General features: G+C 33.3%; 1 protein-coding gene across 1 annotated transcript in view; it reads left to right on the top strand.

The window, feature by feature from the left end:
• Positions 1 to 22,128, top strand: part of LOC134238097 (uncharacterized) — a 37,777-nt gene extending 15,649 nt beyond the window's left edge. Inside the window, exons 4-25 of the mRNA XM_062720222.1 lie at positions 2,691 to 2,780; positions 3,371 to 3,463; positions 3,776 to 3,871; positions 3,974 to 4,069; positions 5,460 to 5,555; positions 6,105 to 6,215; positions 6,315 to 6,608; positions 7,150 to 7,291; positions 7,956 to 8,154; positions 10,571 to 11,412; positions 12,352 to 12,469; positions 13,623 to 13,805; positions 13,908 to 13,944; positions 15,788 to 16,105; positions 16,221 to 16,363; positions 17,427 to 17,628; positions 19,335 to 19,454; positions 19,566 to 19,720; positions 19,876 to 20,010; positions 20,228 to 20,342; positions 21,759 to 21,852; positions 21,988 to 22,128. Of these exons, the coding sequence (XP_062576206.1) occupies positions 2,691 to 2,780; positions 3,371 to 3,463; positions 3,776 to 3,871; positions 3,974 to 4,069; positions 5,460 to 5,555; positions 6,105 to 6,215; positions 6,315 to 6,608; positions 7,150 to 7,291; positions 7,956 to 8,154; positions 10,571 to 11,412; positions 12,352 to 12,469; positions 13,623 to 13,805; positions 13,908 to 13,944; positions 15,788 to 16,105; positions 16,221 to 16,363; positions 17,427 to 17,628; positions 19,335 to 19,454; positions 19,566 to 19,720; positions 19,876 to 20,010; positions 20,228 to 20,342; positions 21,759 to 21,852; positions 21,988 to 22,123 (3,815 nt within the window). The 3' untranslated portion in view covers positions 22,124 to 22,128. The remainder of the gene's footprint in view (positions 1 to 2,690; positions 2,781 to 3,370; positions 3,464 to 3,775; positions 3,872 to 3,973; positions 4,070 to 5,459; positions 5,556 to 6,104; positions 6,216 to 6,314; positions 6,609 to 7,149; positions 7,292 to 7,955; positions 8,155 to 10,570; positions 11,413 to 12,351; positions 12,470 to 13,622; positions 13,806 to 13,907; positions 13,945 to 15,787; positions 16,106 to 16,220; positions 16,364 to 17,426; positions 17,629 to 19,334; positions 19,455 to 19,565; positions 19,721 to 19,875; positions 20,011 to 20,227; positions 20,343 to 21,758; positions 21,853 to 21,987) is intronic.
• The last annotated feature ends 921 nt before the right edge of the window (positions 22,129 to 23,049 follow it).

Raw genomic sequence — 23,049 nt, 5'->3', positions numbered from 1 at the left:
GTATTTAGAGAAAAAATACTTTTACTTCCGGTTTTATTGAGAAAATACATGAACGAATTGTCCTACCACCGTTTGTAAACAATGAACACATGGCATGATCACGGCCGGAGTGACCGATGAAAAGGATTGCGGTATTCTTTTAATAAAAGAACAACAGACGTCTTGGATTATGTTAATAAAGATAATAATTCCTAGACAACAGGTACCGGTGGGTATGACGAGAAACGTATAGGTTATTTACACTTTCAGGCTAATCAACCGAGTCTGTTTTTGATAGTTGAACATCTTGAAATTTCGGCACACTAATTTGTACGTTTCAATAATACATTATCTTATTGTGTGTTTATAAATATTGATAAAATAGTGTGCGTTTGTAGTTTTCCTCTTTTATTTGTGTCCAGTTCAGTGGCCAGTATATTACTAAATATAGTATGGTGACGTAAGCGGAGACTTGCCAAAGTTTTTGAGTCCCGAGCAACAGGAAAGATAACTCCAAAAAGGAACTTTGATACCAGAGATTTTGAAAATGTTTTTTCTACATCAGTGCATTTAATTTTAATTCAATTTTTTGATGTAATCTAATTCATTAATGTTTCTTCTCTACAAAAGGAGTCCTTGTTGATTTTTCTCGTGATGTATTTAAGAGAAAATGAGTTTTATGTACTTTTTATAAATGAAATAAATTTCTGTAAAAAAATGTGTTGATCGATAAAATTAAGTTTTTATGGTTATTCTGTGAGCTTAAAAATATACGAAAGGGTAAGACAAAATTTTTTGTGCTAGGTATGAAAACGCCTTGGGAAAAATTTCTTGAAACTGTGAATTATTTTAAAAAATCAGTATAAATTACATTTTTATCCCTGGACAGTTTTTAAAGGTTGATATGCTTGTTAAAAGTAATGCTCATTAATATGAGTACATAAGCTGTGGGTGTGTGGAGGACCCTTAAAATTCCTAGAGACACCGATGACTTGGATAAATGACACAAAAAATCTTTTTTCTTTAGAATTCAGCAATATTTTTTCATAGATCTATATTCAGATATGTGACTAAGAGCAAAGAATACTAAAGATTTCTTTATATGTTACGGATTAATTGTTCATGTTATTTCCGTTCAAAAAATTTATATCAATCCTTGCATCAAAATTTTGTTTGTGTTATGTCTTCTTACTAGGTTAAATATTCACAAGTCGGCAAATCGTCGTCCGATCATCGAGCTCTGAGCTACAGTTTGATTTTAAGCGTCGGCCGAAATTTTAAACACCCTTATTGTCCAACGACGGACGACCGACTTAATAAACTGACCACTGATGGTCGGACGATGATCGAAGGTTGGTCGACGGATATTTTCAATTGAAGGAATCGGCCACCGACGCATAAAAAATTATAACTTGGACCAATAGACACAAAATTGGTCGGCCGACAAAAACAAAAAGAGGTCAAAATCGGGCAAGACAACGGCCGATGAACTGACGACTGTCACCCAAAGAATACAATTTTTGCTTCAAAACCCGTCGGCCGTTGGTCGTTTTTGGAAATGTGACTGGGGTTTTAGCCGATGGTCAGGCGATCAAATTTGTCTGGTATCGTCGGCTGAAAGAACATGATCGGCCGACACGTGTATCGGGCTACGGAGCAGTCACATTAACCCGCTAGGAACACTGATGACTTGGATAAATAACAAAAAAAAATTCTTAGAAATCGGCAATATTTTTCATTGATCTATATTCAAATAGGTGACATGAGTAATGTTTGCAAGGCAAAGTTGGAGAATTTTGCAAAATTGTGACACATTGTGCCAATCAAAAATGACAGTTTTGCAACTGGTATGCTTGAAAGCTAAAAAGCAGCAAGTGTTAATTGTGAATTATACCAAATATGTGGTGTAACTTCAATTGTTTGAGATTATCGAATTACTTAGTTTCGATGAGCAAGGATGCTTCTTCAAGAATTATGATTTCTTTGAAAGTCTTGGGTATTATTCTGATGATGTTAGTACATAGTTATAATGAGGAAGGTTACCTTTTCCAAAATTTTGAATTTCATGACCCCTGGGTCAGGGGTACCATGTGAGAGGGTGTGGGGCTAAAATTATTATTTAGTAAAATTGAATGATTTAATTTAATGCTTTGAAATCTTCTCATTGGTAGATTACACTAAGATACATAATCCTTTGTTTCGATATCTGATTTTGAAGAATGGTGATGCCGTGGTTACTAAAATAGAAATTTCTGTAACATTTTTAAAGGCTACTCCTACTGTCATAGTCTTATTGCAGTATTGCTAAAAAAAAGATACTAATTAAGGAATCAATTAATATTCTACCGGTATTAATTGCAATTGCTTTTGAAAAGTTTTCAGTCCAACCGCTTGTTTTCTCTTTCTTTTTTATAAGTACAAACCAATAAAGCTACAGTCTCGATAGAGGCTTTCGGTTAAAAGCAATAAACGGAAAGCAGCTGTTTACCGTTATTTTGAACATGTCAAGTCGATCTACCATGTCCTGGTTGCGAGAGATATATCGGAGAGACGTGATGTACCTTGTGGAAAATGATCCGACCTCATAAACAAACAAGTTAACGTGCCGAAATACCGTAAATTTCAAGTTTGTGAGCACTAGACATATGAGGAAAGAACACTTTTCATCTATATATATAAACGATATAATTTGTGTTCTTTTTTCCATGTAGCTGTGTGTAGCTGCAGAAATGGAGGAACCTGTGCCGCTCCCAATGTTTGTAAATGTCCTATTGGTTACAAGGGAAATTCATGCGAAAAACGTAAGTCGGTTCTAATTAAGGATATTTTTGACGTAATTAAAAAGTATCGAACTTACGAAAAATTCCTTGGTAATATTTTGGTAAAAAAAGATGTATATATTTTTACACATCTATGTCTAGAAAAGAGGTGAGCATCATGTAAGACATACCATGGAATCATTTTGATTCGTGGGGATGGAATTTCGTTAATATATTCAGACAATACAATAAATTTTAATAAAATAATTGTTTGTGGGGATTAAAAATCGTGGATAAGGGTGAAATATGAACCTTGGTCCCCCACGAACAATGATGACTCGACAGCAAGGCTGGTGTAAGTAATGAGATGGCCTAAAATACAGAAAATACGTTTTCTTGTTTGTAAGTTCCTAATTTTACATTGGGATTTTGATCTCCGTTTAAAGAAAAGTTAAACTTCGTTGTCACTGGACATGTAACACTTTCTGTTTAATCTAAACTTGGACAAAGGTTTTAATCTTTGTCTACCAAAACAAATTTAACATTAAGTTTAAAAATCTGAATTTTTCCTGCAATCATATCTATTGAATGTTTAAAGTCATTTTAACTTAACAACTGATTTACCTTTATAGCTGTTTGCTATGAAGTCTGTGCTCATGGATTTTGCAGTAGTCCAAATCATTGTTCATGTTACCAAGGTTACACAGGAAGACAATGCGAAAATCGTGAGTGTTGTATTCATGCGTATATCCCCGTTGAAATTTAAGTTAGGGAATGTACATGTTTAAAAGAAGGTGGAAACGGTTTAAACAACAGTTATTAATATGTGGTTAAAATACGATAGAAAATTGAATCTAAGAAAATAAATGAAAGTTATTACACCCGACGTTGACTGTCTGCAAAGTAAAGGAATGAGTGTAGAACAAAGCGAGATAAGAAAATATCCAATATGTTTAAAGAGAAAATAGTTTAAGATAAAAAGTCTAAGTATCATCAACTTTTGATTCTTCCAATCCCATGTTTTAACATCTCTGTAGCTGTTTGTCAACCTTCCTGCCAACACGATGGACAATGTGTGAGCCCCAACACGTGTCATTGTACGAACGGATATACTGGCGTTAACTGCAATCAACGTAAGTGAGGATTGAATTTGTAATTTGTAAAAGATGGCTAGTGTAAAACAATTATTTATTTGAATTATATGATTTCGAAGTTAATGAATCTTCGTAATTTAGCAATCTGCAAACCAACCTGTAGAAATGGGGGGACTTGTACTCCGGGGAGAAAGTGTGTTTGTACTTCTGAATACAGTGGAACATCATGCACCATTCGTGAGTATTCAAATTTTGCAATATGCAGACGTTACGAATGATGTTGGTTACGTTTGGCATTACTCTTTCGTTGCACAATGGAAGAATTGACGTAATATGCTTCTTCAATGTAATAGTGTTTCTAGCTTGACTGGTACCCTATCACTATGTCCTTGTACTTAATTATGAGTAAAAAAAAACAAAATGTGTTTGTGAAACACTGATGCCACATAACAGCAACGTATAGGGTTAAAGTTTGTTAATATATGTAAGCCAAACTCCAATGTCAAGATCAAAATTGTTTGTATCATAAGGAGAACCATCACAAAGATTATACCTTTGAAATATGAAAGCCCTATAGTACTAACAGTTCAAAACATACGGCCAAAGTGAATTTTTTTTTATATGGGTCAAATCCTTCGGTCACAGTCAAAAGGTCAAGATATTTACACCTGTCACAATGAATACACATGTGAAGCCTTAGTATTAACTCAAAAGTTATGGCCAAGGATAAAGGTTTTTTTCTTCAAAGTTGGTCAAAGGTTTAAAAAAAAATTATACCCATTAAAAGTCTTGTCACAATGAATATACGTGAACTGTTCAAAACGAATGTTCAAAATATGAGCAGCGTCTCCATATGAGTGAAAAATTCTCGAGAGGGACGTTAAAACATACAATCGATTAATCAATCAATCGAAATATGAGCAAGGTAAAACTTTGAAAATTATTCATTTGGTAAAAGTGGGTCAAACGTAAAGGTCAAGGCAAGGAGATCAAATTTGATGGCACCCTAAAATCAATAGAAATATGAAAATCATAGCCCAATCAACTCAAAAGATATGGGAAAGGTAACAGCTTTTCATGTCAGTTAATACAGACAATTAAACAGACGGACTGGGCAAAAACTATACACCTCCGAACATTCGATTATGGGGGCATAAAAATTTTGCATTCGATTTGTATCTGATAAACTTTGTTAATTACTCAAAGCACTCTTAAATGCATTTTCGTGCATTACGATGAAGCAAAACGAATTACGTCAAGATCAACGGACAAATAATTAAGTTGAACCATTTTTAATGTTACGTAAAATATGAGTAAACTTATCCTTCTGACATTTAAGCTGACTGTTTGATTTGCATATTATGAGCATACTTCCATTCATATTTCAAATAGATAAATCCAAGTGGAATTGAAATGAAACACTACAGGGTCTGCCACATCTGTTTTATATTTGGATGTGTACTTCTTTGAGCACTGAATCCAAACTTTTAAATTTCTGGGGCCCATATCTAATACACTGATGAAAGATTTGTACTTTTTGCTTGTTTAATTAGATGTACAACTGTTCACAGTTTACATGTGTTTTATTAACTCATCTTTAAAGAATAGAGTGTTTGTCTTGTTTCAGCGGTCTGCAACCCGCCATGTAAGAATAATGGCACGTGTGTTGCTCCAAATCAGTGCATATGTGATGGAACATACACAGGAAATAATTGCGAAACACGTAAGTACATGTATATCAGCATTTTGATTGCCCAGTTACTATTTAATTGTTTATTTATTTCTATAAAGCCCAGTTACCAATTAATTGATAATTAATTAAATTAATAATTTAATTAGGGGGGGGCAGGGTTGAGAGAAATGGCCAGGGGAGATCAAAATTTACAAGGGCATTAAGAAAGATTCTTTAAAAAACTCTTGAAGAACAGCAAACCCATTTGTTAAATCGACATGGAAGCATTCTCGGGTACATATAGCATAAAACTGAAGCACCCCTTTCCAAAACTTTTCAATACTGGACTGATTTGTGCCGTTTCCTAGTCAATGTGTTAAGGTGAGCGATGTGTCTCACGGGCTTCTTGTTTGAAATCAGTATGTAGGCCTAATAATTCACATCAAAATATTTATGTTTAGTTATCATATCTAGCAAAGTTACCTGACAAAGTTCAGACTTATTTTCACTTAAATTTTTTTCTTGAGTTCTTGAATTTTAGTAAAGTACGACAAACTGTGAAAAAAAATCTTAAGTTTATTATATAATTATGAATTACAGCTCTATGTTCCTACCACACTCCTTGCTTCCCCGGTAAATGTGTTGATAACATTCACTGTCAGTGCGAGGATGGATTCAGTGGCCAATATGGATTAGATCTCTGCAAAATAAGTAAGGAATAGCCTTATCACATGGAACTGGAGCATGCATAAATATCATTGAATCATTATTAGCTTCAAAAGTTAATAATTATTTGTCTTAATATTTTAGTGTCAGCTTCTCTACACCCAACTATTGCACAGTGTACCTCGTTCCTTGCTAAAATTGAACGCACGGGACAGAAAAGGGAACTCTACAAATACATGTCAGATTCATCAGAACCGAACTCAACAAGGATTGACACCAGATGGGTGAACGAGAAAGATTATAACTTTGTTAATGTACAATTCTCCGCAACATTTAATGATCTGAGTGGATTTAAGAATCCGGACTATGTTGAAGATTTTAAGTTTGGTGTAGTCTCCGGAAAGATCCAATTGGATTTAACCAAAATTGATAGAAATGGCAAGATTAAACTTTTTAGATTTAATATAATAAGAATCCTTGTATTATGTACTTGTTTAAAGGAATTCCTTTTAAAAGAACATTCAAATTTATCCATTAAATGTCAAGGAAATAGCTAGCAATAGTTAGACATTTAATTTCATATAATTATTTTTATTAATTAAAAAAATATATATTTTTTCCAAGATGTGAAATTCAATGAGTTGATATTTTTCAAAATATTTTTTCTGTAGACATTTGATATACACGTATATAAATTATTGAATTTAATTTTGAGAGAGTTTTGGAACATAGACAAGTAATCACTTTTAAATTTTTTTTTTACTTTTTAAGTTCCTGTGATACAAGAGTTTAAATTATGTAGTTAAAGAGTTTTAATATATTTGGATACCTTAATTAAAAAAATATATATTTTTTCCAAGATGTGAAATTCAATGAGTTGATATTTTTCGCTTAAAATATTTTTTCTGTAGGTGTAAAGTACAATGCATTTGATATACACGTATATAAATTATTGATCATTTCAAGAATTGTCTCCTAGATCCTTCTAAGCCATACATAAGTATCAACAAGACCGTGCTTGACTGCCCGGAAAACCCAGGCTCTTTGGCTCCAAATGATAGCATATACTGGTGCAATTTTACCGACCCTAATTTTGACAGAGTTTTGGAACATGGAGACAAGTAATCACTTTTAAATTTTTTTTTTACTTTTTAAGTTCCTGTGATACAAGAGTTTAAATTATGTAGTTAAAGAGTTTTAATATATTTGGCTACCTCTGTACCTACATGTAAAAGTTTTCTTCAAAATATATTTGTTTTTTTCATGCTGCGCAATCTCACCGCAGCTGTTTTTGCCGATCTGCGATCAAATTAATTCAACACCATTGTTGAGATGAAATATTTCATATATAAATAATGACGAAAATAAGAAAAAATATAAACATAACATGATAAGGGATATGATCAAAAGGTAAGCGCACAAATACATATCAATCTACTGATCCCCTAAATTTACAGATGAATAATATTTGCAAATATATAAGAAACAGTAGGTATGGGGCAAAAAGATGGCACTGCAAAAATCATAGATATGTATTAAAAATATATGTAAGAACTTTCCTTGCATGTCAAATATCTGGGTTGGATTTTTTAACTGAGAGGGAACGCACCCTTTCCATTCTCAGAATCGATTCATTGCAAAATTAATGTCCTGTAAAAAATATCATTATAGTTAAAAGAATATAACCACCTTCTTCATTATATTGACTTTAAAAATGACTCTGTTACTTCGTAATTAAATCTTTTACATATCAATTTGAAGCAACCTTTAATTTTGATTTTTTAGTTTAACATTAACAATAATTGCAACAAGTGGAGGATATCGCAAACTTAGAAAACCACATGGACACCAAATGGACATATTCAGAGGTCAAAATGCTAGCAAAGCAACACGATTTCGATTTGATTTTAAGACTCCTTATCATTGTCTGATTGATGGCAAATGTAATAGGACATCATTTAACGTTGACGAGGATATAACAAAGGTATAAATACGTTTTTTTTTCAGGCTCTTCATCGTCCTTTAGAATAACATAAATGATGAAACATATGGAGATAACGAACAGTTTTCAAGATCAAAAGTCCATAAAACAATAATAAATAGGAGCAGAGAAAACACGGATCTCCAAAACATCAGAGGTGGGATCAGGTGCCATGGACGAGTGAGCATCCCCTGCCGACCGGTCACACCCGCCGTGCGCTCCTTATGATCGGGAAACAACGGAAAATCCGTCTTCAATTCATTATATAAACAATGGACTGACAATTAGTATGAAAAACGTCAGTCAGCATTTGACTCAATGAAAAATTGTATTTACTAACAATGTCATTGTATCGACCATAGAATCAACGAAACGATGACTTTTAACGAGACTGTGGATATTCTTGTTTCATCAGCTTGTTTGTCAATAATTTACCTCGTTTCAGAAATTGTTCATAGGTAGAGCATGCTCTTGCGTATCGAATAAACTAAGATATATAAACTCCGTATGCAGATGATGATGTATATTGTTGCATAAGTAAGTTATATAAAAACAAGAGGCCCATGGGCCTTATAGGTCACCTGAGCATTATGCAACAACTTTCCAGTGATTGAATTTGATTCATGTTTTAAGCCAGATGCTATGGCATTCACAATTTTTAAAGAGGCATCATTGATCATCATAACTATACACTTAGAAGTTGCTTAGTTTGGTTACTTAATACCCATAGGCAAGGCAGAGGAACAAAAAATGCATTTCAACTAATCAGTAATATTCAGCAATAATCAGTAGTGCCCCTACCACACATGGACCCCTGACCTTTAGGCCTAGATCCACACATTGCACAATTTTTGAAAAGGCTTCCTTGCTTTTCAAAAATATTTGATTAATACCAAGGAGCAGATTTCAAACAATTCATTCATTTTCAGTCTATAAGTACAGCCCCCCCCCTCTATAGTACCCCTGACCCCGGGGCCTTGAAATTCACAATTCTGGAAGACTAGGGTCCTTGTTCATAACTATATAGGTAGTTCAACTGCTTAATACCCAGGAGAAGAGAAGTTTATTTTCAAAGAATTCATGAATTTTCACTATAATTAATAGAGCCCCCCCCCCCCCTTAACACCAGAACATCTGACACTGGGGCCCTAAAATTCACAATTTTGGAAGAGGCACTCTTGCTCATCATCACTATGTACTTAGTTAGTTTATTTAATACCTAGGAGCAGAGAAGAAGATTTTCAAAGAATTCATGTATTTTCACTATATAATCAATAGAGCCCCCCCCCCCCCCCCCCGACACAAGAACCCCTGACCCTCGGGCTTTAAAATTCACAATTTTAGTAGAGGCACTCTTGCTCATTATTATAACTATGCACTTAGTTAGTTTATTTAATACCTAGGAGCAGAGAAGAAGACTTTCAAAGAGTTCATGTATTTTCACTATATAATCAATAGAGCCCCCCCCCCCCCCCCCCCACCCCCCCCCCCCGCCCTAACACAAGAACCCCTGACCCCAGGGCCATGAATTTCACAATTTTGGTAGAGGCACTCATGCTCATCAAAACTATGCACTTATTTAATCTATTTGACACCCAGGCGCAGAGAAGAAGATTTTCATGTATTTTCACTATATAATCAATAGAGCCCCGCCCTAACACCAGAACCCCTGACCCTGGGGCCCTAAAATTCACAATTGTGGTAGAGGCACTCTTGCTCATCATAACTATGCACTTAGTTAATCTATTTAATACCCAGGAGCAGAGAAGAAGATTTTTAAAGAATTTATGTATTTTCCCTATATAATCAATAGAGCCCTGCCTAACACCAGAACCCCTGACCCTGGGGCCATAAAATTCACAATTTGGGTAGAGGCACTCTTGCTCATCATAACTATGTATGTAGTTTGTTTATTTAATAACCAGGAGCAGAGAAGAAGATTTTCAAAGAAATGCATTTTCACTATATACTTATTTAGCCTCGCCCTAGCACTAGAACCCCTGACCCCAGGGCCATGAATTTCACAATTTTGGTAGAGGACTCAATGCTGATTACAATCATGCAAACAGTTTGTCTGCTTGATGTCCAGGAGTAAAGAAGAAGATTTTTAAAGATTGCATTAATTTTAGTGGTTTTGGCCCCACCCCTCAGGCCCCAGGGGGGCAGGGATCATGAAATTCACAATTTTTGTTCCCCTTGACTCGTAGATGCTTTGTGCCAAATTTGGTTGAAATTGGTTCAGTAGTTGCAGAGAAGAAGCTGAAAATGTTCAAATGTAAACGCACGACGCACGACGACGGACAAAAACAGATAGCAATAGGTCACCTGAGTTTACTCAGGTGACCTAATAAAACATTTTATCATTATCAAAGGGGGCTACTTGATCAAAATAAATTTTGTGTTTCTTTTCTATCAAAAGAAACCAATACGATTTCACTGGAACGGATGGACAGATGAAATGTCAGGAATAGAAAAGTATACCATTCAGGGATATTTCCTAGTGCCAGATAATGAGGTTATTCCAAAACTTCATGAACCGGATCCATGGAATCCACAAAGAACATTTGAATTTAATTCAACCTCAAATTCATATACCTTTGTACCTGAAAACCCTGGAATGTACTCGTTTATTTTAAATGTGATTGACGCCGCAAATAACACAGAGTATGCCCGTACTCTTGTTTTATATGATCCGAAGTCCAAGATAACTGTTTCCAATATATCATCAGACAAAATTAAAGCTGTGAGTGCCATTGAAGAAACTGGTTTTATGTGGCAGGATAATTTAAATAAAAATATTAAACTTTCGTGGAAAGGTCATTTTCGAAATTCCTTTCACGACAAGAACAAATTGCTTAATCGAGTATCACCCTACAAGTACTACGAGTTCCAGACAGACATAAAAAAGAATGTAAAGCCACAAATGGAAGACCTGGATGGCAAAAGAACACTAGAACAGATACAAAATATTCATGGAATTACCAAATTTGAATATGCATACAAACATGCCAATTTAGGAATGGCTACACCAAAACTTTGGATACCTGTTAATGACTCGTTTTCAGAATTCCAAGAATTTTTTACTCATAGAAGGGATGGGGATGCCATAAACTTTTGGATAAAAGCTACAGATATCATGGGAAATACAAAGATAGATATAGCTCATATTTATTTTGATTCTTCACCGCCATCTGCTTTAACACAACATGATGTTATTTTCTACCCAAATTTAAATATTTCGACATACTCATTTTCAAGTCGGTAAGTATAAATTATGCGTAATTGTGGTTATTAATAATTTTAAAGCTAATGGCGTAATTCAACAATATGCATCAAGTTCGATTCAATTTTATGAAAGATAATAATACTGTGTGAAAAATTATCAATGTACACCAGTATGAAATATCATTTTGTTAGCTAAATATACCGGTCGTTTAATTATCTTTTAATGTAGATTAACAATACCAAATTCATTTCACAATAAAGCTGGGTTTTTTAGTTGGTATGCGTGTATGGTATATATAAACTGAGATTTTAATACCGGTATATATAAACTGAGATTTTAATACCCTTATAAAAATCTCTATATAATCATTACTATTAACAAAAAAATGTTTATTACATCGGTCTAACAATTTCACTGTTGACCGGCCTGCCAGTTCAACGTAAGAACTGTTAGACCGTAACGTCACTGCTACGTCAGAAGTAACTAATCATCGTTCCATATCGGCGACACAGATATAGTCGATTTTTAAAGCTTCAAGAGCTGTAACTTGTATTTGAAAGACAGAAACATGGAAGAGTATGTTTTGTGATAAAAAATTCTCGTGATATATTTTAATAATTGTTTTCTTTCTCAGCTTTTGGTTTACTTATTTAAAAAGTTATTTTGATTACGCCAAAATGTTTCCATATGAAGTAATTGATAATATGGTGTGTATTGATTAAATTTTAAGTGAAGAGTATAACAAAACAGTTACAGAATAGGATTCGGGCAACATCTGATTTGTTTGACCTGAAGGTGAAAATGCTGTCCTTGACCTGCAGCCTCGGGCAATATTTTTACCCTCAGGACTAGCAAATCATAAGGTTCCAACATTAAAATTCAATAACTGTATAATATTTTATAGAATAATGTCAATATTGAATTGTGGTTATATATGCAATCCAAACCTTAGATTTATGTTTTATTTATGAAAGATTACAGATTGATGCAAGTGATATCGAAAGTGGTATTTTCAAAATCAGCTGGAGATTGATAGCCAATGAGAGTGGAATTGTCTTCAAGACAGGAAATTTGACAGGAAATAAAACTGATGTAAGTCATTTGGTCCACAGTACGTGCACGAATATTTCGGACCATGACTACCTTAGTACCCAAAGTATACGATAATTGCGATCGGTAGGATTGATTTGGCACCAACCTCCAAATCACAATTATCATATTCAAATTAATGATGTTTTTTTTAGCTCCTTGATCAATATTTAAATTATTTTTCAAAAGAAAGATAGCTCAATTCATTTGGAAGTAAAATGAAAAGAGGGAAATAACTCTAATACATGTAATTGCCCCTTCCCTTTGCAATGAACCAAAAAATCCTTTTTATCCCGTAAGCTAGTTTGCTCAACGTATTGATTTATGTGTGTGTGTAAAATGGAGCCGAGGTGAAAATTGATAGTATTAAGCATTAATCTCCACTTCTTTAATTTTATGTCGTTTTTAAGTATCCTCTTCATAGATAGTTGTCAGTAGACCAAAATTAACAAGAGTTATTTCCCTTTGGCCGCCATATTGGGGGTCAACATGCTCAATGTTCATATGCCTATATTATTTAACTAACTTTAATTTTTTATACTGGCAATTGTGGGGTGGAGAGCATTGTTTTTCTTAAAAATATACATTTGTTAGAGTCTCCGTTATTTCATAATTTTATTCCATAAAGATTTACCCCCCCCCCTCCAATATTTCTATACAAGACAAAAAGAGAAAAATACCAGGTTGACCCCCAATATGGCGGCCAACGGGAAATAATTTTGTTAATTTGGGTCTTCTGAAAACTATCTATTACTACACAACAAACTCAAAGATTTTAAAAAAGTAACATGGAATACTACCTATGAGTCTTTGACTATATTTTATTATAATTTTCACATTAAACTGATTATTTTCAAAACTATTTTTTTTATAAGATTGCTATTAATTTTTTTGCTAGATATAAGAAATTAAGGGAACAATTTCTTTCAGAATTGAAATGTAATTTTAACTTAAACTTTAGAGTTACAATTTGTCATTATAATTGAAATTTTTCCCGTTTTTCTTGTCTCTGTACCTTTATGAAATTGTATTTCATTTTTTTCTTTTTTTTTTGCGTGAATCCTAAGGACATAGTTTTTGTATTACACTTAAAACATTATATTGAAATTCACTTCCGTTATATAAATTCTAATGAAAAATCTTGATTCCTTTCTAGAAATATCCCGGCATCAAGGAAGGTTATCGTATTGCATCAGATGATTATTACTACATAAGTCATTTTCTAAATGTTGATAACTGCTGGATGGTTGTTCCTAAAGAAAATACACTGGAAGAGTCAATATTACTTGAGTTAATTGTATTTAACATGGCAATGAAATCCACCTCATATAATACAACGGTTAGTATTTGAAGTCAGCACTTCTACTTTATAATCAATTGTTTTCGTTTTCTCGCTGTTTTGATTTTTAAAACGAAAATGAAAAAAAAATGCTTTTTACAGTTATCTGATCTGTCATCTCTCGATGGAATGGATCAGTGTGAGTATCTTTATCTTAGAAAATTTAAAGTTGGTTTCCATTCCCAAAATGTATTTTTTTTTAACAGAAAGTTATTGAAACTTTTAATCTCTGGTTGAGTTTGATAGATACATTCTTTCACTTTCAAAATTTTTAGCCATATACGTACTACTTCAGAAAAGTGTGAAATGCTATAGCAACACATAAGTCATGATATTACACAGAAAATATGAGAAAATATTCACTTCAAATCTGTGTCTAAACACCTTTAAAGAAACTCCATAAGCACAATTGATGCTTTATTCAAAGATATAAAATGAATTTATTTTACATGTATGGCTTTTGATAGGACGTAATAGACGCCCGAGATTCGAAAAATATCTTTGAATGTACATGTAGAGTATTTCCCTTATTCATTGCAATACAGAATATTTCCCTTATTCATTGCAATAAGTCTTTACATTTCTACATTTCTTTATTAATTTAGCACCGATTTTTAATATTTTTACATGTATATCATTCCTATTTGGTACTTTGCTTTTCACTTTTCCCCGTAAATTTACTGCTCCTGTTTCAATGTGTTAACAACCATGGATTAATAAAGCTGTTATAATAATAATAAAAAAAAAAGAGCAAAGTAGATGTACGGTTTCAATACAAATATTGCACTGTGATTTTCTTTAAAATAAAACTGATATAAAATAAAAATCTCATGCTTTCTGAATCATTGAAATTCCATGCAGAAAAATCATACAAATCATTTTTCTTGTAGCCTGATGTACAACAACCTCATACAGCTGTGGGAAGTTTTTTTTTGTGAAATGCTAAATTTGATTGGCTTAAATTGATGCACCTAAAATGCGGAACATGGACTTGTGGTCCTTTCAATAATTCTTGAAAACATATATAATCAAAAGAAAAAAATTTCAAATTAATTACTCCCTTGTTTTTTTAGCATAGATCGTCCTAACTTTCATCCCGTGTAAATATTACTCTTCTTTTGCATAAAACAGTAACAGACTTTAATTCAGCCGAAAATCGTCATTAGTAAAAACCTTGCGTAATTTTCAGTGAAATTTTCAGTCTGCCAAGATATAACCCTTGGCTAGCGATTGTTCCATGCAGAAAAATCATACAAATCATTTTTCTTACAAGAATTTTTAAATGCTAAAGTTGAGGTCATAAACGTGCATTTTCCTGTATTTTCTTTAAAAGTTGCAGAAGACACCAATTTTCAGTGAAATTTTCGTTCAGATATAACATTGTCCACGGGAATTTCCCACAAAGATTTTTAGATATGTGAATTTTCATATAATTTTGCATAACATTTTCAAAATTGAATTTGGATGACGGCTGTGGTCACTATTTTTCTGAGGGAAAGTAACGCTTGAAATGGGTCATTCTGAGGCTTTTTCTGTTAAAAATAGAGAAATGCATCAAATTAATGACGTCTTATTTCCAAAATGGTACTCTTCCATACCATATTGTTTCCTGATCTATCACAGTCATACACTCAACTAATATTTAAGCCAGTTTCAAAACTTTTGAAAACATTGAATTTTTAGGGCACAATAAAGCTAAAACCGTTCCTTCGTCTTGCAAAAAAGATATTTTAACAAAACAACCACGATGTAAACGGACGATTAATAATTAAATGGACAACAGAAAAAAAGTACAAAATTCTAAATAAGTTCACTAGATTATATTTGATTTAAAAATACAATGTATATAGCGTTTCATACGATATAACCAGTAATGTATTTTTTCTGAACAAAAATCCCAGACAAAAATTGTAGGACTATATTAATCATAGAGTTAAATCGTAAAAAAAAGGATCAATTCAATAACTGCATTGTATTTTCAGATTCAGGTCCTATGCATCTAAAAATCGCTGCAACGTACGACAACGGTGTCCGGCTGAAGTGGGATTTAGCTCCAAGTTGCTATGGAAGATCTAGAATTATTGTTCGGTATTTTTCATCAGATGGTAGAAGTGTTACAAAAGTTGTCGACAAAGATGCAGACTGGTTTGATCTTACTGGATTAGACTCGGAAAAATACTATAACTTAACTTTTATCACAGAATATGGGCAACAACAGAGCGATCCAGTTTTTATGCATTTCAAAACTTTAAAAACGCCGTCTGTTTTAACTGCAGGAAGGATTGCAGGAATTGGAATTGGTAATACAATTTTGGGATAGGAAAAAAAGAAACAAATATTATAAGGGTTTTGTATTATAATTTTTTCCTTGAATTTGAAGATGACTTACATGTAACCTACCTTTAATATTTGCAGTTATGTTAATTCTACTCAGTGGTGTGATCGGGATGGTAGTCCTATGGAGAATGGGTCGATTGTCTTTGGTAAAAGAAGGAATCCAGAGACGGGTCACAGTAGTCCGTAAACGAATAAACAACCGTTTATCCGCTGCATACACTGTAATTTCATAAAAATTCTCTTTTTTTACACAATGTCGGGTATAATAATATTTTACATTTTCATCTTCTGAATCTTTTTTACAGCATCTAAATATTTTAGGCCTTTCAACTGCCGCTAGGGGTCGGTTTTATGAACGATAACTCACTGCTGAAACATGTTGAGAGCAGGCTCGGGGTATCTAACTGTTTACACGCAAGGCAGTTTTTAGCATTTCCCAAGTGTTTCTTTGCTCTCAGTAGAATCCAGTGGTTTTAAAATTTAGCACCAATGTTAATCTTATTTACCATTTTACAGTATAGTTGCGGACACCATTTCAATACATATAATTAAAAGTTTTAATTAAAATAAAAAGTGAAATCTACCCTCCTTCTTAGTTCTAATCTAATTAAATTTTTATACTCGGTCGTTCCCCTTCGTGCTTAGTAACACAAGTAAGATGATCAATTGCTGCATTTACTTGTAAATATATATATATTTATATAGGAAGCGAAAAAGCGCGCACACAAAGAACATGACATTAAATTTTCTTCTTCATAATAATCGTCAGAGAGTTAAAAATATTGAATATAGTCTGTTCCCCATTCATTTGACCCTGTTATTTCAGGTAGCGTGAAGGCATTCTCTTTCTCATGGTCAACACTTTTGTGTACAAAACAATGTAAGGAACCCTTTTGTGTACATAACAATACCAATGCTGAAGCAGCCTATATGTCATTCCTATAAACGATAACTCATAAATCGGCACTAAGTTGGTCATTTTTCACACCTGAGTTACTTATCCTTAAAACACAACATCGGAAAAGTCAATCATAATTAAACTTTTTAATGATGTAATTAAATGTATGCATAAGTTATTATCTTTTTTTGATAATTTCATGTACATATAAATCTATCGATGCAATGTTTTTTTACCATAAGTGCAACTTGAAAAATTAGTTGAAAGGCCTACATATTTGTCAATAATCATTTTTTATATTTTCTGTGTGCAAAATTCGAAAGCATCACACCAAATTGCCTTTAAATATAATATAAAATATTTTTTAAAGATTAATTTTATTTTAGAACCGATCATACGAGGATGACATTTATTATGTATATGGACAAATGGAATTCAATGAAGAGGACAGCTGGATCCTTCCGTCTTCGTCAATTGTGTTGGAATCCCTTGTAACAAGTGGAAGATTTGCAGATATCTATAAAGCCTCATACAAATCTAAACAAAACTCAGATGAAAGGGGAATTGTTGTAGCAAAAATTCTAAAATGTAAATCGTCTATCAATTTAAAATATATATAAGATCTGGAAATAAAATAATTTATTTTCTTCTTTAAAAAATTCTAAAGATGTTCAGAAGAGAAATTATACATTTTATGAGCATTCAAAAATTAATATATTGAATCAATTGGGTAGTTATTCTTAAAACAATATTTATTTAGCTGCTTATTCCCATGAAATATAATAATTGGTGAAAGTAGATTTGAAAAATTTAATTTTCTGACACAAGGCTTAACATTTCCTATCTTCTACTTAAGATCTTTAAAGTCACCTGAGCTGAAAGCTGAAGTGAACTTTTCTGATCACAATTTGTAGTCCGCCTGTCTGTGAAGTTTTCACTGTTTTGACTTCTTCTCCAAAATAATTTGGCCAATTTCAACCAAACTTGCCACAATGCGTCCTGTGATAAAGGGAATTCAAGTTTATTCAAATAAAGACCAAGCCATATTTCCATGAGAGATACTTAAGAAAAGTTTCTTTTCATGAACCATTTAGGCATTAAATGTTTAAACTTAAAGGAAACCTTCTTTACATAGAGTACATGTAATATTCTAATTTGTTAAAGTCATAACCCATTGTGGTAGGGATCAAAGTTTGATTTAGAAACACAAAGGATTTTTTTTTATCTTATCAAATACAGCAAAGCATGTGCTGTCATATTAATAAAGAAGCATTTTAGTTTTTGAAATGTTGACTCCGGGGGGTAGAGTCGGGCCAAAATGGGGGATCCTTTTTATATATAGAAATTTACATATAGAAGATAATCTTTTATTAAAATTCTCCTCTGAAGAACAGCAAAGTCGCACGTTTATTGATATTTATTAATATTGAAACATCTTCAGGTAATGTAGAAAATCATAACCCCTACAGGATGGATTGGATCACGATGAAGGACCAAAGTTTATATAGGATTTTAAAAAAACTCATTTTCTCTTGAAAACAACAAAGCAATGATTATCCATTTCAGTATGAAAGCATCCTCACGTAGTGTACAGTCAAGTTCGTTTAAATCAAGACTCCCAGGGGTAGGATCGGGTCACAATTAGGGATCGTGATTTTACAAAGGAATATAAAGGGAAAAAAATCTTTAAAAGTCATCTGCCCGAGAACGGCAGTCATCATTAGTAATATATAAATTAAAATCAAGGTTTTTCTTCTCAAATCAGAGCCACAGGTTAAGGTGAGGTCACCGTGGATCACAGGAATTAATAGAAAAAAAAACTTTAAAAATCCTCTGCTTAAGACCGGCAAAGACATGTTATTTTCATATGGTAGCATTCTCAGGTAGTGTTAACTTAACTTTCCCCCTCTCCTCGTAAACTATTCAATACAAAACTGATTTGTGTTTTTTAATAGCCAATGTGCACTTTCGAGCGATGTAGTCCATTGACCTCTTGTTGAATATGCTACATTTTTCCGATGGCAACATTATGTTTCATCTAACAATACCAGCCAAACATTATTAATTTGACCATGTAAAGTACATTTTTTTCATATTTCATATATATGTATATTTATTATCTTTTAAAACATATAAACTAGTATACCTTTTGAAATATACCTTGTATGTCACTCCTTCATGTAAAACCCAGAATTTAATTGGAAAAAATGCATTCTTTTCCAAAAGCAAAAAAGAATTTTTATAAAAAGAATATAATAATGTATCCTGATATATTATACTCAACAATCTTGTAGGTGGTTTCACAGAGGATGACGTGCTAATGATGAAAGCAAAAATTAATTTTCTGGGTAAAGAAGTTGGAGAACATCAAAATATACTCTTGTTTCTTGGAGCTGTTGTAGATAACAATGCCTGTAAGTTTTAATCCTTTTATGAAGTTAAAAAAAGATAGATGCGTTATGAGACGCTTCTAGCGTACATGTAATACTATAGATAATAACTAATATATTATATTTCATGAACAGTGGGACCATATATGATTCTAGAATATTGCGAGAAAGGTCAATTGTGTGATTGGTTACTGGATCAGAAGAATGTCACTACAGATGATGTTGTGGAGCACCTGTACAGAATCGTCTACGGTATTTCCCGGGGAATGTGTCACCTAGAAACTAAAAAGGTCACTGGACATTGTCTTTTCGTTCACAATTAAGGCTATTTTAAAATGGAACATAATTGCGCTTTTTCGGGGGAGGGGGGTTAAACAAAAAGGCATCAAAAATATTTTCCTGTAAACTAAATTTCTTTATAATAATTGTTCTGGTCTTTCTTTAGATCCTGCATCGGAAGCTTGGTGCTAGAAATGTTCTTCTTACCGATGAACTGGAACCGAAGATCTGCGGGTTTGGTCCACATCCGCCGCAAAAAGCTGAAGATGACGGAGATGGGGATACCAAATCTAATGACAAAGTATTATTCGAAAAAAATATTTAATTTCAGAAACCTGCAACAAACTTTTTAACTTCTTTCTAAATATCCAAAAAACCCTTGACAAATAAAGTTTAATGTACGTGTGCTCCAATTTTTTTTTAATTTCATATCAGTATCATTAAAATCAGATGTGGGGGGAAATCAGATGAATTATATTGAAAGTGGTAGCATTAAAATGTTTTAATGTTTTATTTAGGAACGAATACCCATAAGATGGGCAGCACCGGAATGCCTCATCTCTATGAAAGATGCATCAAGCAAAAGCGACGTTTGGTCCTTTGGAATCGTCCTCTGGGAGATCTTCAGCTTAGGTAATCTGTCAATGTTTTTTTAAGAAAATGACAAAAACATGTAAATACTGAAAACATTTTCAATGTCGATATTTGTAACAAAACAAAAAAAACAACAAAAACAAGAGGCCCCTGGGCCACGTCACTCACCTGAGAAGCTTTGACCATTCAGTTCTTTACCAGATATCCCCTTGTAATAATACATATTGTGACCCCACCCTACCCAACTGATCATAATTTAAACAATTTGATATCTACACTACCATAGGATGCTTTGATTCAAGAGTGTAAAACTTTGATTCCCCCAGGGGTCATGATTTTATCAATTTAGAATCTACACTACCCCAGGATGCTTCCACATAAGTTTCAGCTTTTTTGGCCCAGTGGTTCTTGAGAAGATTTTCAAAAATTTTTCTTATATATTACTATGTAAAACTTTGATTCTCCATTGTGGCCCCGCCCAACCCCCTGGGGTCATGATTTGAATAATTTAGAATATACACTACCCCAGGATGTTTCCACATAGGTTTCAGCTTTTCTGGCCCAGTGGTTCCTGAGTAGAAGATTTTCAAAGATTTTTCCCATATATTTGTATGTAAAACTTTGATTCCCCATTGTGGCCCCGCCCTACTCCCGGGGGTCATGATTTTAACAATTTAGAATCTACACTACCCCAGGATGCTTCCACATAAGTTTCAGATTTTCTGGCCCAGTGGTTCTTGAGAAGATTTTCAAAAATTTTTCTTATATATTACTATGTAAAATTTTGATTCTCCATTGTGGCCCCGCCCAACCCCCGGGGGTCATGATTTGAATAATTTAGAATATACACTACCCCAGGATGTTTCCACATAGGTTTCAGCTTTTCTGGCCCAGTGGTTCCTGAGTAGAAGATTTTCAAAGATTTTTCCCATATATTTGTATGTAAAACTTTGATTCCCCATTGTGGCCCTGCCCTACCCCCGGGGGTCATGATTTTAATAATTTAAAATTTACACTACATCAGGATGCTTTTACATAAGTTTCAGCTTTTCTGGCCCAGTGGTTCTTGAGAAGAAGATTTCTGAATGACACCACCCTATTTTTGTCGTTTCTTGATTATCTCCCCTTGTGAGGGGACTTGGCCCATCATTTTAACAATTTAAATTTTCCTTTACCCAAGGATGATTTGTACCAAGTTTGGTCAAAATTGGCCCAGTGGTTCTTGAGAAGAAGTCGAAAATGTGAAAAGTTTACAGACGGACAGACAGACGGACGGACGACGGACAAAATGTGATCAGAAAAGCTCACTTGAGCCTTCGGCTCAGGTGAGCTAAAAAAAGAAGAAATTCCTTGATACCATGTCCTCTCTACATGTACCATTTCTTTGCATTTGAAAAATGTTTAAAATGTTATTTGATTTATCATAGAATTAAAACAGTCTAATTACTTCTATAGGCGATAGTCCCTATCCAGGATTGCGAAGCCGAGAAGTAAAAGAAAGGGTAAATGATGGATACCGAATGAAAAGACCCGAATTTGCCAACGACTTGTAAGCAAAATTTAAAAAAAACTATATGATCCATTAAAAGTGTCTCATAATTCTGAAAAACACCTATCAGAAACAACATTGAATCTTAATTTAATGACGCGAACATTTTTTTTTCATTTTATGGTATTCCAACAGCTACTATAAATTGATGATGCAGTGCTGGCAAGGAAAACCAAAACAAAGACCAACATTCAAAGAGCTGATGAAGAAAATTGGAGAAACATTCAGTTCAGCACCAGCGGATGAATGTTACTATTATTCCGAAAAGTAAGAAGATCAAAGGAAGAATTATGTGCGAGTGTTTGCAAACCTACGTCATAATAATTTCGCTGAGTTATTTCATTATTGGATTACCTTACATTCGTATGCAAATTAATAATTGTCTTAAGTCACGTGCACATTTTTATGATTACATTAATGACACATAATATAATACGGTATTTAGCATACAGGTGAGATACTGCATGGGTTTTTTTCTATAAGATTTTTTGTAAATTACACAAAATGAATATTGTTATTTTCAATTTCCTGTAACATTTATTTAACCTTCACACTGTTCAATAGAAAACTCAGTCCTCATATATACATGTATGCAATCTCTATGTACCGTAATTTTAGAAATAGAATGGAAAACAATACAAAAAAGCAGTTCCTTGCCATTCACGGTTCTAAAAATTATCTTAGTCTAAATATTGAATGGAGCACATATTGAACTGCTCGTTTTTTTAGTCATTTTGCAATACACATCTGCAAAGAACTGCTGTTTACCTTCAACTAAAGACAAAATTAACCGTTATTGCTGTGAAGCGTCCGGATACCTGAATTACCAGTCAAAGAAGACAAATTAACGTTAAAAATTTCGTTCCGATGAACAATCGTCCGGATACTGAAGCATCCGGATATATGAAAGTCCACTGAATAGTGACCTCCTGCGCAGTCTATAACAGACTCCTTTGGTAGCTCAATTTTACAGCTCTAATTTTATTAAAAACCTGTTCATATTAAAAAATGTATGTAAACGTTTTCAACCTTTCGTGTAATTTATTCCTTTTCATTACATACATATGTATATCTCCACCTTATAACTTTCCTTTGGTTTATTAATTTATTTGTATTTTTAATTTTAATCTCTGTATTGGAAGAAATAAAAAATGAACAGATAAGAAGAAAACACTTGTTGTGGCCTTTTAACTCGAC

This window comes from Saccostrea cucullata, unplaced genomic scaffold, assembly GCF_032062105.1.
Source record: "Saccostrea cucullata isolate Sc308-1 unplaced genomic scaffold, CSIRO_AGI_Scuc_v1 ctg568, whole genome shotgun sequence".
NCBI classification, from domain to species: domain Eukaryota; kingdom Metazoa; phylum Mollusca; class Bivalvia; order Ostreida; family Ostreidae; genus Saccostrea; species Saccostrea cuccullata.
The sequence above is the reverse complement of the archived record's forward strand: the minus strand, read 5'-3'. Positions and strand labels throughout refer to the sequence as shown.